The 19,318-nt window shown below is 34.4% G+C and overlaps 1 protein-coding gene across 5 annotated transcripts in view; it reads left to right on the top strand.

Moving 5' to 3' along the window:
* Positions 1-11,260: 11,260 nt before the first annotated feature.
* Positions 11,261-19,318, top strand: part of ARL6 (ADP ribosylation factor like GTPase 6) — a 39,123-nt gene continuing 31,065 nt past the window's right edge. For 3 of the 5 annotated variants that reach the window (XM_032150353.1, XM_058437622.1, XM_058437623.1), the window contains exons 1-3: positions 11,261-11,719; positions 12,709-12,807; positions 14,802-14,951. In XM_032150353.1, the coding sequence (XP_032006244.1) occupies positions 14,829-14,951 (123 nt within the window). In that variant the 5' untranslated portion in view covers positions 11,261-11,719; positions 12,709-12,807; positions 14,802-14,828. The remainder of the gene's footprint in view (positions 11,720-12,708; positions 12,808-14,801; positions 14,952-19,318) is intronic. The other 2 variants (XM_032150352.1, XM_032150351.1) reach the window with 1 other exon arrangement.

Below are 19,318 nucleotides of genomic sequence, written 5' to 3'. Positions count from 1 at the left end.
TGGTTGCCATGTCACTGGGGGATAGCACTTTCCATAGAATATACAGAAATAAATAGGATCTTCGTCCAGTGCGAATTGGATTTGCAATTCCAATTCAAATGGAAAGAAATATTTTGGACCTCAAATTCTCATAGTATTCTTCCCAAACACCCCATAATCCCTCTGGCAGGGGGGAGCATACTTCCTGGGTTCTCTAAAACAGTTTCTCTCGTTAACAGTTGATCCTCTTCAGGAGTCACAGATTTTTATTGTCTGGTAGCATACCTATCAGTTCGTATATGGATTCACTACCTCAAAGGTGCCTCCTATTAGAAAACACTAGCTTTTTTTCAAGAGCAATTCTGGAGTAATCTCTTGTTCAAGCTAATTCACTGGTTCTAGTAAACATAATAGGTATGAACTGCAATGGTAGCATAAAATCCTTTTAAACTCCATCCATTTAACAGGGGAAATAGACGATTACTCCTGACTATAACATATTACTAAGTGGAATGATAGAAACATATTGTGTAAAAGTAAACACTCCATCTATTTCTTACTGTTAAAAAAAAAGTACTGATGAGATGTAGCAAAGATTTCTCAGGATAAAAATTAACTTTTTTTGTTATAAGTGGGTGTGGCATAATATACATGTATTCTTGGAAAAAAATTAAAAGATCCAGAAAAAGATACAGTTCATCAAAATGTAGTTTTAACAAATCATCTTTTTCTGAGTAATAAATTAGCTTCAAATTAACAATGACTTTGTATAAAATGTATAAAAAATAACATTTATATCTTTTTTTTTTTTTTTTGAGATGGAGTTTCCCTCTTGTTGCCCAGGTTGGAGTGCAATGGCGCAATCTTGGCCCACCACAACCTCCGCCTCCCGAGTTCAAGCAATTATCCTGCCTCAGCCTCCCGAGTAGCTAGGATTACAGGCATGCGCCACCACTCCCAGCTAATTTTATATTTTTAGTAGAGACGGGGTTTCTCCGTATTGGTTAGGCTGGTCTCGAACACCCGACCTCAGGTGATCTGCCTGCCTCAGCCTCCCAAAGTGCTGGGATTACAGGCGTGAGCCACTGTGCCCAATGAGAAGATTTATAGCTTAATGGAAAGACTTGGATTCTTTGCTCTTAATTCAAAAGAGTTTTTGTTTTATTAGCATTTACTTTTTGAGATTTTACAATATATTTGGAACTTCTTTAGGTAGCCGTGTCAATCCAAAATTACATTTTAAAATGAAAAAAAGAGAAAACTTTTCAATTACTAAGGCAGGCAAAGCACTAGGAAATGAATAAACTTTACCTTTTAAAAAGGAATCTGTCAACTGCAAAGTTTGTATATCTCAGTGACATCAAGTGATTTTTGCACTGTCCCATTGAAAGCAAAGTTTCCTTTATTTATTTATTTATTTATTTTCAAGACAGAGTCTCGCTCTGTCGCCCAGGCTGGAGTGCAGTGGCATGATCTCGGCTCACTGCTAACTCCGCCTCCCGGGTTCACGCCATTCTCCTGCCTCAGTCTCCCTAGTAGCTGGAACTACAGTCGTCCGCCACCACGCCCGGCTAATTTTTTGTATTTTTAGTAGAGACGGAGTTTCACCGTGTTAGCCAGGATGGTCTTGATCTCCTGACCCTGTGATCCACCCGCCTCGGCCTCCCAAAGTGGTGGGATTACAGGCGTGAGCCTCCGCGTCCGGCCACAAAGTTTTCTTTTAAACAAAACATGGAAAACTTCTTGCTTGAACTGTCACACTGATTAATCAAAGTAACAAATCTCTATATCATTAAGAGAACTTTTGATTTGTTTCATTATAGAGAAAGTCTCAAAGAATTCCATTACCGTTAGACACAACTAATTCATTCCTAAGAATAACAAAGGTATTAAAGAAAAATCACTTGACAGATGAGGAGGAAAAATAGCTGTTAAATGTTAAATAAAGATGTGGCTTCTATATTTAATTAAAAAATAAGGTATAAATTAACAACACAATCTTCTCAGGAGTTGTAAACTAGAAAAGTATCAGAATTAGTGAAAATCTTCCCTCAAGTAAAACTGTTCTTACTTGTATTTTCTGCATTATTTGTGACCTCTGGCCATTTTTAATTTGTCATAATAAACTCATTTTTGGTTAGATAATAAGTTATAATCTCAACAAATCACAACAACTGAGATACAAGTATAGATAGAGTGCTCTACAAAATAATAAAAGGAGGACAACTGTAATTCAGGATTCCTATTTAGTTAGTAACAAGGTCTCCATCTCATTACCCCTCATTGAAGTGAGAACAATCTTTAGCCCAAAATAATACATTATTATAGAGAAAACTCCAAGGATATAAGAATCATTTTTCATATATTCCATTCAATTTGTATATTTAGGTATTAGTAACTGAGGATAAATATCTTTGTTTCATGAGTTAAATATGAGCTTACATGAGAAGCAAATTGATGTGAACATTTCTCTACAAGTTTTTCCACATTTGTAGCTCATCTTTAGAACAGTCTTAATTTGGCTCTGTTCTATAAAGACTCAATATCATTTAATTTTTCAAAATCGTGATAGGGAGAAGAATGCTAATTTGTAAAGATGGGCAAACACTACACTTTTAAGATTTTTACCGTATGTAAAATGTCCTCTTCCACTGCTTTTATAATTAAAAATCTCTTTTCTACCTTTAGTAATTTGTAGGATGAACTGTATGCATTTAGATAGAAATTGCTTTTGTTAAATTTACATTTAAACACATCTTCATTCACTTAGAGAAGCCATAATATAATTCTTCATATTAGTTTATTTTTCAAAGTAGTAACTTTTGCTATCTTTAGAATTCTCATCTACCCAGTAATATAATTATTAAAGTCATGGGGAAGTTTTTCTTTGATTGTGCATGCTTTATTTATATATTGTTTTTGTCTTCAAAATAAGTCTGCTCAAAATTGTAGTCTTTAGAAGCTCTATAACAAAAATCAATGGCCAATAACTTGCTAACAAACTTGTAACTGAACAAGCTATTTTTTTCTGTCAATGTGATTGATATGCTCATTGTTAAATTTAACTTGTTTAAATATACATTGGTATATTATCAAGAGCTATTACTGCAATAACCTCAAAGTATCTTTAAGACAATGCTGAATATCATATACAGTTAATAAACAATGATTGGGGCTTTTCAAAATTGCTGCTCTGCATGCAAAGTAAGGTTTAATGTGTATAAATGTTTGTCACTGAAGTTTGGAATTTATTTTAATGTACTCTTTCTTCCCATGCTAGATAAGTCTTCAAAGAAAAATGTATTAATATATTCATACTATGCAAAAATACCATTTTGTTCTTACCAAAAAAAGTAACTTTGATAACATTTTATGGTTTTTAGGCCTCTTAGAGTAAAAAAAATCAAAATGTGAAATGGGAGCATTTTGGGGAGGGAGCAGGACACAATATCTGAACAGTGTTAACAAATATGAACATGAGTAACACTTGATATAAAGATTATGGTGTGTGCTTGATTTTGGATACATTATTATTCATCTTGTTAATCACATTCCACCTTGGATTGTGACATTGAAAAACATTGAATATATACAGGATATAAATATCTTTGGGATATTTTACATAAATTATACTTATTTTTAATTTTGTGTACAGTGAAAACTTTGACAGTTTAATTTTGAATTTTGAAGGAATAATTTTTAACAGTCTTTGTTTCTTAAAATGCTGATTATGGCATACCTGCAATGGTAACCTTATTTTTTAAAAAATCAGAGGCAAAGAAAGAATGCAGAACATGGCAACAGACTAAGTTCCACTAAAATTAAGGAAAACACTTAAAGGTAATACAGTACAAAGAGGAGTTTGTTTTAAGGTTGTTACTTACCTCATTTTAAAAACTGTTAGAAAAGAGTGAATAAAAAGTATGTCATAGTACTCTTACTGGTAATTTTGAAACTAAAGTGCATTTCAAGGATAGGAATCTCTAATATAAATGAGTACACTAATAGTTGTTAAAATATGTATTGATATATAAAATTAGAAAGAAATCTCATCAAAATATCAAAAATAGGAAAAAGTTCATTTTAAAAATGTTTTGTAATAGAACAAGTCATCAAAATTCTTAACATTTCCATATTATTAATCCTTTGTTTTCCAAGACATATATAATCAAAGAATTTGCCAAAACATTCAGATAATAATACAATGAATATTGGACTGCCATAGCACTTTAAACATATTAATAAATTATCCCATGGATAATAAAGAGATTTTTCCTGCCATTATTAAATGTAAAAATAGTATATGTGAAGACGCATAAAAAAAGGAACTTACTCAATAGTCTTTTAGCATCAATTTATCTTTTTAAGCAGTTATATTAATCTTACACATACTCAAATGCTTAAAAACATAGTACTTACATATTAATTTTGTGTGATATATTTTGATCTCTGAATGCTTATATTCTTTCAAGAAGATTGCCTTCTCTTTCCAGTTGTTTTAAGTATTTTAAAAAAGAGCCATTGTATTTTTTATATTTCCATTCGGTATCATTATGCTTGAAAGTTTCCAACTCTCAAAGAAGTTGAAACCAAGTGTCATAGCACAGTGGCTAGAAATTATTCTTTTTGAAGTTATTATTCTTTTATTTAATATTAGTCTGATATCCCCTGAAGTTTGCTAGAGAAAGCAAACTCTTCCCATGAATGGAAATACAAAATGAAAATTCTCCACTGGATGTTATAAATTCAAAAAAAGAACATATATTTTTTATAGTTACTTCTCACTACTTACTGCTTATTCAGTTTGTAAAATCTTACCAAGTAGGATGCTTCAAACAAGAGTGAAAAGCTACTCCATTTATATGTAATCTGCTTATTTTCTTCAGTTTCCAAAAAAATTTGAGAAAACAAAATAATCGTTTTCCTCACCTTACAACCTTGATCACTCTATCATTAAATGGAATAATAAGGTATCTATAATATAACAATAAAAAATATCAGTCAAAACTTAGTGTTTACCTCTTGAAACTATATAACAAATATAACCATAGCAACAAAACAACAAATTAAAGGAGATCATGTCTCCTTACTGGTCCAAAATTGTATAATTCCTAAATTTTCATATATATATATATACATATATATATATATATATATATATATATATATACACTGACATACCTTTAAAATATATTTGTCTGTAAATCCATTCACTCCATTCAACCGTTTGTTGAACACTACCATGTACCATTGTCCTGTTCTAAGCACTGAGGATACATGGTGACCAAGACAAGCAAAGTCCCTGTCTCATAGAATTGACCTACTGATAAAGACACACAATGAAGAAATAGTGATGTGCTGTGCTTATAATTAAAAATGTTACATAGCATGACTGTGGCTCCTTTAAGCGATAGAGGAAATCTTCTCCAAGGACATGGTATTTAAACTGATATCTGAAAAGCATGAAGGAAGCATCCATGAGAAGATTTGGGGGAAGAGCATTACGAGCAGAGGGAAAATTTAATGAATGAAATTACAAGCAGAGGGGAATAGTTAATGAACGAAAATTTGGAGTGTTGGAGAGTAGAGAACAGTGTTCTTGGTACACTGAAATGAGGCAAAAAGAGGAGAAGGTATACACATGAGGCTACTGGAGTAATTCAAACAAAAACGTGGTGGATTCACTACTTCAAGATTTGGAAGGCATCAGTATATACATGCTATTTAAAGTTTGGAAATCACCTAGGAAAAGCCTGTAGAAGTAGGTGTAGGATTGCACTGTATGCTATTCCAATGTTTAATAGGCAGATAATTAGAATTAAACAGAAGAAATGGAGTATAAAGTAAGCTAGAGAAAAAGAAAATGCAGTTGCTCATCTGGATTAAATGCTTTTAAGAAGTCAAGATTAGAACAAAGAAATGTCCATGGGATTTAGCAACATGGAAGTTGTTGTTGTTGATGACCTTGACAAGGTAATCAACTATGAAAATAGTGGAGTCAACTATCAACTATGAAATAGTGGAGTCAAATCCTAACTGACATGGATTAAGGCGAGATGTAAGGGAAGGAGGCAAAATCACTATCTATAAACAACTCTCTCAAAAAGCTTTGATGTAAAGGGAGCAAGAGAAACAGGATAATAGCTGGAGAAAGGAAGTCAAGGAATTGTTTTGTTTTTTAAGGATGCTAGGGCATATTTATTTACTAATGAAAATTACTTGGCAGACAGGGGAAAACTGATTATGCAAGAGATGATAATTGTAACAAAGGCCTTGAGAGCTAGAGGGGTTGCAATTTAAAGCATAAGTAGGGAGGTTAATTTTTGATAGGTGCTGGAATATAGAACTCCAATGAAAGGAAGGCAGAATGCGTAATGTGCAGATAGGTTGGTGTATTTGTGGTGGAAAGGGAAGGATGTCACTATGTAAGTTTTTTTTAATTTTACCAAGAATGAGATAAAAGCCAATATGGGGGATGGGAAGGGCGTATAGGTTGGAAGAGACATATGTAAGTAGTTGGATAATAGGAAAGTGAATATATATTTGATGAAATATGTTAAAGGCATCTTTACTAAATATTTTTGAGACATCTTATTGGAAGACCTGAAACTTTGAATTCTGTGGTTTCCAAGGACTCTGGTAAGAGTCCTTTCCATAATGTAGAGATTGAGAACTTCTCAGTGCCATAAATACTGTTTTCCTTATTTTCATCTATTACAGATTAAAAGGCAGAAACATTTTGTAGCTAATCTGTTATAATTCAAAGCCTATCAAAATTAAAATTAGCTTAATCCTGAAAGATGTATATTGCATAATCAACCTGTCATTTTTTTCAAACACGATTTGGGAGGGTATTGAAGTCCCATGTAAATTTTAAAATAAAAGACAAACAGGAGCTAATCTTTTAGTAAAAATTATTTTGTTTTCATATAGGAAAACAATGCCTTCTGTCGTTTACGGAAAACACATGGGCAATATGGTTGGTTGTTCATTGTGCCCCTCTATCCTATAGGAAGAATGTGATCTTTTAATTGTGCTTGGTGCTTTGTTTCTGGAGATATATATATATATATGTATATGTATATATACCATATGTATATATACATATGTATGTGTGTATGTGTGTATATATATCTCTCTAGGTTGTATGTAATTCAATATGTTGGAATTTAAAGATGCATTATTATTTGGATTTGATGTGAAATTAGATTGTGAATAATGGAACGAGATTGCTCTCCATTTTTTGCTGTTCTAGCATAGCCAAAAATATAAAGATATAGATGTACATATAAATATGTATTTGATTAAACACTTTAAATTTTAAATGACCGCATCAAATTTTAATAGATGATATCAACAATTGCAGTGCACTGAAAATGTTATAAAATCTTTGTAGCACAAATCCTGAAGTATATGAAAACTAAATAGCATATTTATATAAAATACCTAGATAACATGTCTAGGTTGAGATATTTAATCCCTCATAGAGCTATATTTGACTAATAAAATATGACAGCTAAAAAGTTTCCCTCCCTATAAATACAAATATGATTTTTAAAGCATCTTTGTAACTTGTCATGAAGATATTTATTATTAATTAAGGATTTAACTCTGTACACATCTGCTCTTACAAAAGGGGAAAAAGATTTATCTATGAAAATAGGGAAGTATAGCACTGTTTTATGTTTTTCTCTTTAGTATTCTATCACCATTTAAAGCTTCAATATATGCCTTCCACTCAGGTTCCTGACACAGCCTACATTCTCTTTTCTGGTTGTAATCACAATATGGTAGAGCGATAAACAAAGTAAAAAGGTGTTAACAATTGAACTGCAATCCTACCTATTATCTACTTTACTACAGCAGTGAAGTAGTCCAGACTTATTTGAAGGTGGTACTATTTTTATCTTACAAAAATCTACTATAATATTATAACTTGCCATGTAAATTTTCATGTGCTGGCATGCTTACAAGTTAATAGTGTTATAGAATGCTCAGCTCTCAATATGAGGGGTTGTTTGTGGTGAATTGCATAACATATGTCATCTATTTGCTGAAAGAATATGCTGTTTAGCAAACTACCTGCTGAGCAACATAAGATTTTTGTACAAGGTACAAATTACTAATTATTGTATTTTATTTTTCTATGATTTCCTAAGAGGCATTATCAGGGTCTTACAGATGGAGTAAGCCTGTTTATTAAAATATCTATTGGCAAATAAAAGTTACAGTTTTGGTGGTTGAATTTGTGACTTTTTTGTATTGTTGTATTTATGTAGATTTAATGCAATTTATTTTTTGGTCTAATAAATCTAGATGCTCTTTAGATAATTTAGTAATTCTGGATGCAAAATCATAGTTGTAAATTTTTTAAATAATGTCATTAGGTTTAGATATAAATTCACAGAAATCACTATAAAAAACTAGTAAATATTTTTGTAGCGATTTTATATTGGAAAATATTTTGTGAGATTCAAGTAAATTAAAGTGTTCATTGCAGAGGCAGTACTGCACAGAAATTGCAGATGAAAAAAGGGTACACATAACATCAACTGTTGAAACACAGCTGTTGAAACACAACTGTTGAAAACACACATAACATCAACTGTTGAAACAAAGTTTACACCAAAAACTTGCCGTAAGTTATAAATCAGGGATTATCTATATTCTTTTAAAAGTTGCTGGTGAGAAAATAACGCTAAAGTATCCTGAATTAATCAGAACAGTGCTGTGTTCATTGTATCTGACTCTTTTCTTTTTTATAATTTTCTTACTACAGTTCTAAAAACCAGTATGAAATTAAAACTGGTGAGAAGGTACCTAAAATTATCTTCTGTTATGGTTATCTTAAGTGGCTTTAAGAAAACCACGTAGCATTTTTAAAGCTTGTTGTTGTCATCATAAAATAAAAAGAGTCAAACTAACTTCTTAAATCAAGCGGAACAATTGTATCTCAGCCTCTGAATGTACTCGTGAGAGGAGTTTCGGTTGACAAAGCACCAAAACAGCAGATTCAACCATATGAAATATTTATATGTATTTATTTTTAATAGAGATGGGGTCTCCAACCTCTGGCCTCCAGAGATCCTCCTGCCTTACGTAGCCTCCCAAAGTGGTGGGTTTACAGTGTGAGCCACTCTGCCCAGCCTTTATGTTTTTTGTTTTGTTTTGTTTTTGAGTGCAGGGTCTCACCCTTTTGCCCAGGCCAGAGTGCAATGGCACAATCTCAGCTCACTGCAATCTCTGCCTCCCCGGTTCAAGCGATTCTCCTGCCTCAGCCTTCTGAGTAGCTGGAATTTCAGGAACGTGCCATCACACCCGGCTAATTTTTGTATCTTTAGTAGAGATGGGGTTTCACCATGTTGGCCAGGCTAGTCTTGAACTCCTGACCTCGTGATCCACCTGCCTCAGCCTCCCAAAGTGCTGGGATTACAGGCGTGAGACACCGGGCCTGGCAGCCTTTATGTTTTTTTAAGGTTAATATTTTCAAGGCTAACATTTTTTTCTAGATTATTTAACTGCTTTATTTCATAACATTTATCTCTAGTAATAAGCCATCTATCAACTATACTTATCTAAGATAACGATTTGACTAGCTACATTTTTGTAAAAGAATTATCTATCTGCCTTGGTTTCCTGAAAAGTTGGATACTCAATATGTCCATTTTATTTCCAGTTTTCACCAAATGTTTTATATTAAGCCAAAAGAGAGATGCACTCAACCTAGAGGCGGAAAATATCAACTCCAGCAGGAAAAATTGAGTCTGTCCATGAAAGTTTTCTGAAATATAACATTTCTGCCTATCACTAAGAAAAAAAAATGTCATATTTTGGCAGCAAGCACATTAGCTTCCATCTCTTAAAAGTGAGTCAACACCCAGGCACACAGAAAAGTGTTCAACACCTCCCTGTCAATGCATTCACGATCAGAAGTTCAGAAGTTAAAAGAACCACCACAGTTAGGGTTTGGGTCAATTTTGTTTATACAATAAAAATCTCAAGACAAAAGAAGACAGGACATTATTTATTGAACAATAAATATGTGCCAAACATTTGTATTTCTGTTATCTTTAATACTCAGAACTACCAGATAAGATAAATACTATATTTTTGAAGGTGAGGATAGAAGCACGGAGAAGGGTAAATTGGGCTAAGACCACACAGTAAGAAAGAATGTATTTCCATACTCCATTTTTACAAGGACATTTATATGTTGATATGCATCCATAGGGTCTTTGTTTTGTTTCTGTCTTTCAACAAGAATCACTAATCCAGAGCCGCTTTTGTTTTTTTGCTGTAAAAATGACAATTACGTTTGGAAATTTGGAGAAGTAAAGATAAATTACCCCATAATCACACGCTTACAACCATCCCCCCTACCATATTACTTTGAAATAATTCCTTCTAGTCTCTTTTTGCACTCTCCTAGTCTATTTAATAGGTCAAATGAATTGACAGGCCAAAGAACAGGCAGTGCAGTAAACATAATACTAGCTAGTTGAAAAGGGTCGCGCGGTGGGGGGCAGGGGGTCGGAAATCCTACACCCATGGCAAAAAAAAAAAAAAAAATGAAGACATACAAACCCGTTATTTGAAGAATGAGGCCATTCACTGGGGGTGAGGTTAGTGGAGTTGGGCAGATTGAAAGGCTACATCTTTAAAATGACTGCATCTGTAATGTGTCCGTTGGAAAACGCAGTAATAAAAGATGTGGGGGAGGGTATGCCTAAATATTTTCTATTTGAAGACCATTTGTGACTATGACTATAAAATCCAAGTGCAATTTAAGAAGGTGGTCAACTTTAAGTACTGACTATTAATACCGTTCCTGACCACCTGCCGATTTGATTCTGGCGACTGTAATCTACTCACAGGAGATTATGCCTGGTAGAAATCTCTTCGGGAGACCAGACAACTAAGAAGCAGGGGTACGGGCATACTTTCTTAGCCGAATAACACCTTTTGACTTTTTACATCAGTTCTCCCCTCTACCTTCCTGTATTAACAGTTTTACCTCTACAGGGACTCGGGGTGGGAGGCCTATCAGAACCCAGAGGAGAGTCGGTGCGATGGGCAACTGGGGAATTCCGGCGCACTTCTTGCCCCGGGGAGGACAGTATCGTCTAGCAGTCGTTGCCACCACGCTAGGCTGCTGCCCGGTAACGACGCTCTCCGCGCCACACCCAGCGCCAGCCTCTTGGATCCCCAGGAGGACCAGGGCCGAGCGACGCACACGCAGCACACGCGAACGCCAAACGCTTCCCAGAAAGCTGTGCGCGCCCCTACAACTCCCATGATGCTACGCCGGGAACTGCACGGCTCCTCGCAGGAAATAGCTCACCCTGCTACCTGTGCACACATTTTTCTTCAACGTATAGTTCCTCGGCGCGCCTCTGGCCTTTTCCCGGAGCTCTTCAATCCCAGAAGCTACAACACAACGGCTGAATCGCCAGGACCCCCCTGGGAGGCGTGGCTTCAGAACCGGAAGAAGCTCTTGTTGTCAAGGGAACGGTGCCTGCCAAGGCGCCTGCTCAGCGACTGATGCACAGACTGCTGCAGAGGCTGCCGGTTTTCCCAACTTCTAGAGACGGCTTTGCTCATTACCAGGCATCCTTCCCATATAGGCATAGAGAAGAAGGCTGAGGGACCCTCGCACCACACTTCCATCCCGGAGACCGATACGAGTGCGTCCATTCCTGTTGCCAGCTCCTGCGCCCTCCGGACTAACCTCAAAAACCAGGTATCTCCTCAACCCCGGTTTTTAAAGCCAGCGCCACCCTCTGTGCCCGTCAGTTTTAGAATTCCTCTTTGGTCTTTCCCATGTTTTTCACTCCACGCGTGTAGATGTTGCTAATGTATGAGAAGTAGAAAAGAAGGTGAGTTAGAGGCCCTAGAAAACTTACTAAACTGGTTTGGACGAATGTTTGGTTGATGGGTTTTAACAGTGCTCTACTTAGACCTCTGTATTTGGGGGGTGTGTGTGTGTGTGTAAGTGTAATTTAAATTCTATCATCAAAAACTGAAAGCCGAATAAGAATATTTATTTGGGGTAATAAAAGTAGGCAACATTTCAATCAACAAACGCTTTACAGAGTTTACTAAGTATCATTCGTGGTGTTTTCTCTGGGCCACCACTCTGTCTCTGCAGCTTACCCCCTAAGCGGTTAACTGTGGATAACATCCTAATTCTTCTGGACTTCTCTGGCAATATGTAATCCTTTAGGAAACAGTCTGTCAGACAATAACCAAGAGAATTTGGCTGGTATGCAAAGAGAGGGTTACAGTAAGATAAGAAACAAGAAAGGAAGATTGGAGCCAGATTGTGAACAACCTTAAAAGCTATGCTTGGAAGTTTGAAACTACTGGCTTTATTCTGAAAGCCAGTAGTTCTCAATAGTAACTTCACATCAGAAACACTGGGTAGCTTTTAAAACCACAGATGCCCTGATCTCATTTTCAAAAATTCGGATTCAGCAATTGATTTCAGAGTGCAGCCAGGGTTGAGAATCATGGCTATCAGAGTAGGAAGCTGCAGAAAACAGTTGTATCTCTCGCTGCACACTTAAGACACGATTAATAAATGTTGACTGGCTTCAGTTATCTTTTATTTATGCATGCAGAAAGTCAACTTATGGAAGGAAAACTATAACTACTTGAAACGTAGAAGTTTAAAAGCTCTATGATAGTTGTTTATAAAGCAATTTCAATAAATGTGATTACCTCTTTTAGAAAAACTGCCTGCTCTTCTAAATTGTGTGTCCCAAAATATTTCAGTAACAAGTATCAAGTGATAATCCATGGAAAAGTGATGGAAAGTCACAATACAAGGTACTGTGAAAAACGAATATTCAAGCATCAGGCTTTAAACACTCAGTGCTTTATAGTAGATGCTTAAAGGGGGGAAAATGTGAGAAGTTGTCGTTTTTAAAACATAAGTTCTAAATTGTATGAAATGGAGAACAAGATATAAGAATTTATATCAATATGTTTATGCAGTAAATAAAGTGAGTAATAGCAAATTTACTTTGACATCAAATGGTATGTGTGAATTGCTTCATGACATCAGAAGGTTAATTTAAAATAGATTTTACAAATGCTAGTCCTTAAGCTGTAATTTAAAGAAATGGACTGAATAAGATTTGAATCTCTTATACAAGGAGAAAAGTAGATTGAAGTGGCGCAAGTGGAAGTACCTGAGGTCAAACTCGTCCTTGGGGAAAGACAAACGTGGTTCTGTAATAGGCCTCACCTTTTGGCATGGCACTGTTCCATCTCTTCTCTGCACATCACTGAAATTCAGTTTTGAAATTTCTACCCATAATCATATCCCAAAGACTTAAGCAAAATGTTGACTATGCAACCTGCTTTTAGATACAGTTGTCTTGGAAGCCTCTTATTGATAAAGTTGCTGCAGGCTCACATCCTTCAAGGTATGGCCTTGCCTGAAATTGTATGGAATAAAAAGTATTGAAGAAACCATAATATGACAGGTTGCTTATGCAACCTTAGATAGAGATGAGAATAAGTCAATTTAATGAGAATAAAAACATTAGAGAACTAATGTTGGTGAGTAATGAGAAATATTTGGTACACAGATGTATTGTAGCAGTTCCTGCAGCGGTTGGGGGCTGGAAAAAGGGATCTAGCTCCCTGTCCTTCTACCACAAGGTAACGGTTTGGGGAGCAATGGACCCAAAGTGAGCTCCTTTGAAAAGTTTAGTTTGGAGACCTGAAGTGTAAGTTTAACAGTACCTTAGATGAATATAAACAGCCATAAAGTTACCACATAGCAAGTTTTATGTACACAGCAGTTTTATTTGACTTCCAAATACTTCTATTTTTGGACTGCTGATTTTTTTTTTTTAAGTTTGCATTAGAAAGATTTTTTTTTTTCAAAGAATCAATACAATTGAACAAGCGAAATGAACACTTTAGGGACAAGTTAACAAAGAAATTTTTAAGATACTTAAAAAACTAAATAATCTACAATCAGTATTTACTTCCTTATTCTATACTAATATGATAAAGTTCTTTTAAAATAGCACTTAGTAGGATGTTTCCGATAACAGTTAAAAAACAGATATTTAGTAAGGTTCGACAAATTGAATGCGTGTGTGTATTTATGCATAACCTTCTTCACAAAGGGATTTGTGGTGACTTACAAAGATGTATGTGTAGAATAAGGGGAAATAAGGATAAGTATTTCAGGATTCTTTGCTTTTACTGACAGAAAACCTTACTTAAACTGGAAATAACCAAGCAAGCAAAAAAAAAGTGAATTTATTGTAACTTCATATTACAAAATATAACAATGGGGCTGGCTTCTGATAAAGATTTAACAGTGGCTTAAGGGATATCACCAAAATCTCAAAATCTGTCTGCTTTTCAGGTCTGCCTTCTACTTTCTGAGTTTCAGCATCAGAATACATGAACCCCATTGCCCATTCATTGCTTCAGATTTTCTGGAAAGGCTACGGCCTAATTCTTCCATATTTTCAAGTATCACAATTCGCAGACTCCAAATGATACTGAGGCTGACCATGTTTTATTCTTAAATATTATAAATTACAGAGAGAAATGTTGTTATTTCCAAGGCATTGCTCTGTGTTGCCACCTGTTACAGGCTGCAAATCTGCGTGTCAGTTAAGGCTCCTTTCTGGTAATCAGCTTACACTGTGTTTACTAAGTGCAAAGCTACACTGACATAGTTTTCACACTATTATTATGTGTATTTAAATTATTACCTTTTTTAAATACACGTACCAATATTTTCCATAACTTAAGGTGCCTTTGGGTAATACTTTATTTTTTCTTAATTGCAGCTGGTTTGTAAATATTTGAATCACATTATGGGATTGCTAGACAGACTTTCAGTCTTGCTTGGCCTGAAGAAGAAGGAGGTTCATGTTTTGTGCCTTGGGCTAGATAATAGTGGCAAAACGACGATCATTAACAAACTTAAACCTTCAAATGTAAGTATCTTTGTTAGATGCTTTATGTATTTTCTGCTACTAAAGAAAATTAATGTGCAGAATTATGTTTTATGACATTAAAACCGTATATAATCACATTAAGATATTCTGTTAACCTTTCAGTACCTTTAAGTATCCTCAGCCATAGTTTGCAGTATATTTTATACAGTAAATTTTAATTATTAAACTGGAATATTATTTTCAAATGTCTTTTCTTTCAAAAGATCTTCACAAATTTACTGAGTTTACTTTTAGATATCATTGCCTTCTTTTTAGTTTCCTCCTTACAGGAGGAGCAAAACAAAGAGAAAGGTGAAACATTTTTATAGGTTCTATGGATAATTAGACAATTTTTGAAAGTATAGTATGCATATTAGTAATAGCAAGATGATTTTAAGCAACAACTGTATGGACATATTGTAATAACTGAAATATATATAAAGCTAGCACATTTAACATGTGATGTATAAGTTAAAGTTAAAGTCTGCTGCATATCTAATAGTGCTTTCCTAATATCTGGCACCAATTCCTGAGCCTTTATGTTTAGACAACTCTCCTGCCTTATCAGAAAAACTGACCTCCAGGTCCAGAGAGAAGTGATTGGCTTTGCTTTGTTTTCTTTTTATGGTAATGGTAACAGCCAAGGAGCCACTTGAAATGGGACTTCTCGAAGGGTTTCAAACCTCTGTCACTCAGTTATAGATATAGGTACAACACTTTCTCCCTTCCTACACCAAGCTTGAGAAGAGTCTCTTGTAAGCTTACGTCCACTACTAGAACATTATTTTTAAGGAATTAAATAAAATAAGTACAGAAATATACAATGCTCTGATAGGAAATGCCTTGCAAAAAAATAGTGCCCATCTCATTTTATAGTAAAATTGTCTCATTTTTGTGGATAAAATCAGTTTCTAGATAAGTAATTCTTTCCTGGACACAAACTAGTTTTTCATATTAAGCTATCTTTATGTTGATTTATTGTTAATGTACTGAGGTTGCTGGCATTTCTAAACTGAATAGGGAGAGAGGGAGGACATTTTAACCTAATTGCTTTTTTCAAGAATCTAGTCTTAGCTATCATTTTTTTAGAGATAGAATCTATATACCTTTTTCAAAAATTTCAATCTTTATTCCACTCCCCAATATGCATGCTCGCATTGTCACATCATCCAGTTTTTGTATCATTTTTTATTGATACAAATTTAGGGGTTACATGTGATAGTTTGATACATGCATACAATGCATAATAACAGAGTCACTGGGATATCCATCACCTCAAACATTTATCTTTTTTATATGTTCAGAACATTCTAATTCTTCTTTTCTGGCTATTTTGAAATATACAGTAAATTATTGTTAACTATAGTCACCCTACTGAATTATCAAACACTAAGTCTTATTCCTTTATCTAACTGTATTTTTATACCTATTAATGAACCTGTCTCCACCCCTCTCTCCCCACTACCCTTCCCAGCCTCTGGTAACCACCTACTCTATGTCTCTATGAGATCTACTTTTTTAGATCCCACAAACAAGTGAGAACATGTGATACTTGTCTTTCTGGACCTGGCTTATTTCACTTAACTTAATGACCTTCAGTTCTCTCCATATTGCTGCAAATGACAGGATTTCAGTCTTTTTTATGGCTGAATAATATTTCATTATGTATATGTACCAAATTTTCATTGTCCATACATCCATTGATGGACAAACATGTATTCCATATCTTGGCTATTGTGAATAGTGGTGCTATAAACTTGGGAGTGCAGGTATCTCTTTGATACGTTGATTTCCATTTTTTTGGATATATCCAAAAAAAAAAAACTGATTTTATCCACAAAAATGAGACAATTTTACTATAAAATGAGATGGGCACTATTTTTTTGCAAGGCATTTCCTATCAGAGCATTGTATATTTCTGTACTTATTTAATTCCTTAAAAATAATGTTCTAGTAGTGGATGTAAGCTTACAAGAGACTCTTCTCAAGCTTGGTGTGGGAAGGGAGCAAGTGTTGTGGGATTGCTGGCTCATATGGGAGTTCTATTTTTAGTTTCATGAGGAAACACCATACTGTTTTCCATAGTGGCTACACTAATTTGCATTCCTACCAAAAATCTACGAGAGTTCCCCATTTTCCACATCTTCACTAGCATTCATTATTTTTCCGCCTTTTTTGATAAAGGCCATTTTAACTGGAGTGAAATAATATCTCGTTGTTTGATATATATTTTCCTGATGATTAATGTTGAGCATTTTTTTCATATGCCTGTTGGCCATTTGTCTATATTCTTTTGAGAAATGTCTATTCAGATCTTTTGCCCATTTTTTTAGTCAGATTTTTTGTGTTTTGTTTTTTGTTTTTCCTTGCTACTGAATTGAGTACCTTCTGTATTCTGGTGATTAATCCTTTGTTGAGTGGATATTATGTAAATATTTTCTGTAATTCTGTAGATTATCTCTTCACTTTGTTGATTGTTTCCTTTGCTGTGTAGAAGCTTTGTAGCTTGATATAGTCCCATTTGTCTATTTTTGCTTCTAAGGTCTTACTGCCCGGATCAGTGTCCTGAAGCATTTTCCCTGTGTTTTCTCCTAGTACTTTGATAGTTTTGGGTCTTAGATTTAAGTCTTTAATCCATCTTTATTTGACTTTTGTATATGGTGGGAGATGGGGTCTAGTTTCAGTCTTCTACATGTGGTTATCCAGTGTTCCAGCATCATAAGACTATCCTTTCCCAATGTATGTTCTTGGATGTCTTTTTGGAAAATGAGTTGGATGTAAATATGTGGATTTATTTCTGGCTTCTCTGTTCTCTTCTGTTGGTCTACGTGTGTGTGTTTATGCCAGAACTATGCTGTTTTGGTTATCATGGCTTTGTAGTATAGTTTGAAGTCAGATAGTGTGGTACCTCCAACTTTGTACTTTTTGCTCAGGATTATTTTGGCTATTTGGGGTCTTTTATGGTTTCATATAAATTTTAGGATTCTTTTTCTATTTCTGTGAATGTTATTGGTATTTTGATAGGGATTGCATTGACTCTGTTAATCTCTTCAGGTAGTATAGATATTTTAACAGTGATAATTCTTTCAATCCATGAGCATAGATAGAATAGCCTTTCATGTTTTTTGTGTCCTCTTCAATTTCTTTTATCAGTATTTTATAGTTTTAATTGTAGAGATCTTTGGTTGGATTTATTCTTGAGTATTTTATATTTTTTGTAGCTATTATATATGGGATTACTTTCTTGATTTCATTTTCAGATTGTTTGTTCTTGGTGTATATAAATGCTACTGATTTTTATATGTGGACTTTTGTATCCTGAAACAACTGAATCTCTTTATCAGTTCTAACAGTATTTTTGGGAGAGTCTTCAGGTTTTTCTAAATATAAGAACATGTCATCTTCAAACAAGGATAATTTGAGTTATTTCTTTCCAATACTGATGACCTTCATTTTTCTTGCCTAATTGCTCTGGCTGCAACTTCTAGTATTGTTTTTCAGTAAAAGTGGTGAAAATGAACATCCTTGTCTTGTTCCAGGTTTAGAGGAAAGGCTTTTAGTTTTTCTCCATTCAGTATATTAGCTCCACCAGTATAATATTAGTATATTAGCCATGGTTTTGTCATTTATTTGGCCTTTATTGTTTTGAGGTATGGTTCTTCTAATCCAATTTGTTGAGAGTTTTTATCATAAAGAGATGTTGAATTTTATCAAAAGTTTTTTCAACATCTATTTAAATGATCGTGTGGTTTTGTCCTTGATATTATTAATCTTATGGGCTCGTATATTGATTTGTGTATGTTGAACCATCCTTGCATCCCTGGGATGAATCCTACTTATCATGGTGAATGAACTTTTTAATAGGTTGTTAGATTCAGTTTGCTAGCATTTTGTTGAAGATTTTTGCATCTATGTTCATCAGGGATATTGTCCTGTAGTTTTCTTTATCATTGTGTTCCTGACTAGTTTTGGTGTCGGATTAACGCCAGCTTTGGAAAATGAGTTTGAAAGTGTTTCCTTCTCTTTACTTTTTGGGATCGTTTAAGTTGAATTAGTATTTGTTTTTTAAATGTTTGGTAGAATTCCATAGTGAAGCCATCAGGTCCTAATATTTTCTTTAATGGGAGACTTTATATTAGTGCTTTGATCTCCTTACTCATTATTGGCCTGTTAAGGTATTTTATTTTTCCATAGTTCAATCTCAGTAGGTTGAATGTGTCCAGGAATTTATCCACTTCTATGTTATCCAATTTGTTGGCATGTAGTTTTTCATAATAATCTCTAATAATCCCTTGTATTTCTGTGGTATCAGTTGTTATTTCTCATTCTTAAGTTCTAATCTCATTTATTTGGATCCTCTTTTTTTT

This window comes from Hylobates moloch, unplaced genomic scaffold, assembly GCF_009828535.3.
Source record: "Hylobates moloch isolate HMO894 unplaced genomic scaffold, HMol_V3 SCAFFOLD_4, whole genome shotgun sequence".
NCBI classification, from domain to species: Eukaryota; Metazoa; Chordata; class Mammalia; order Primates; family Hylobatidae; genus Hylobates; species Hylobates moloch.
This window is presented reverse-complemented; position numbering and strand designations above follow the sequence as displayed.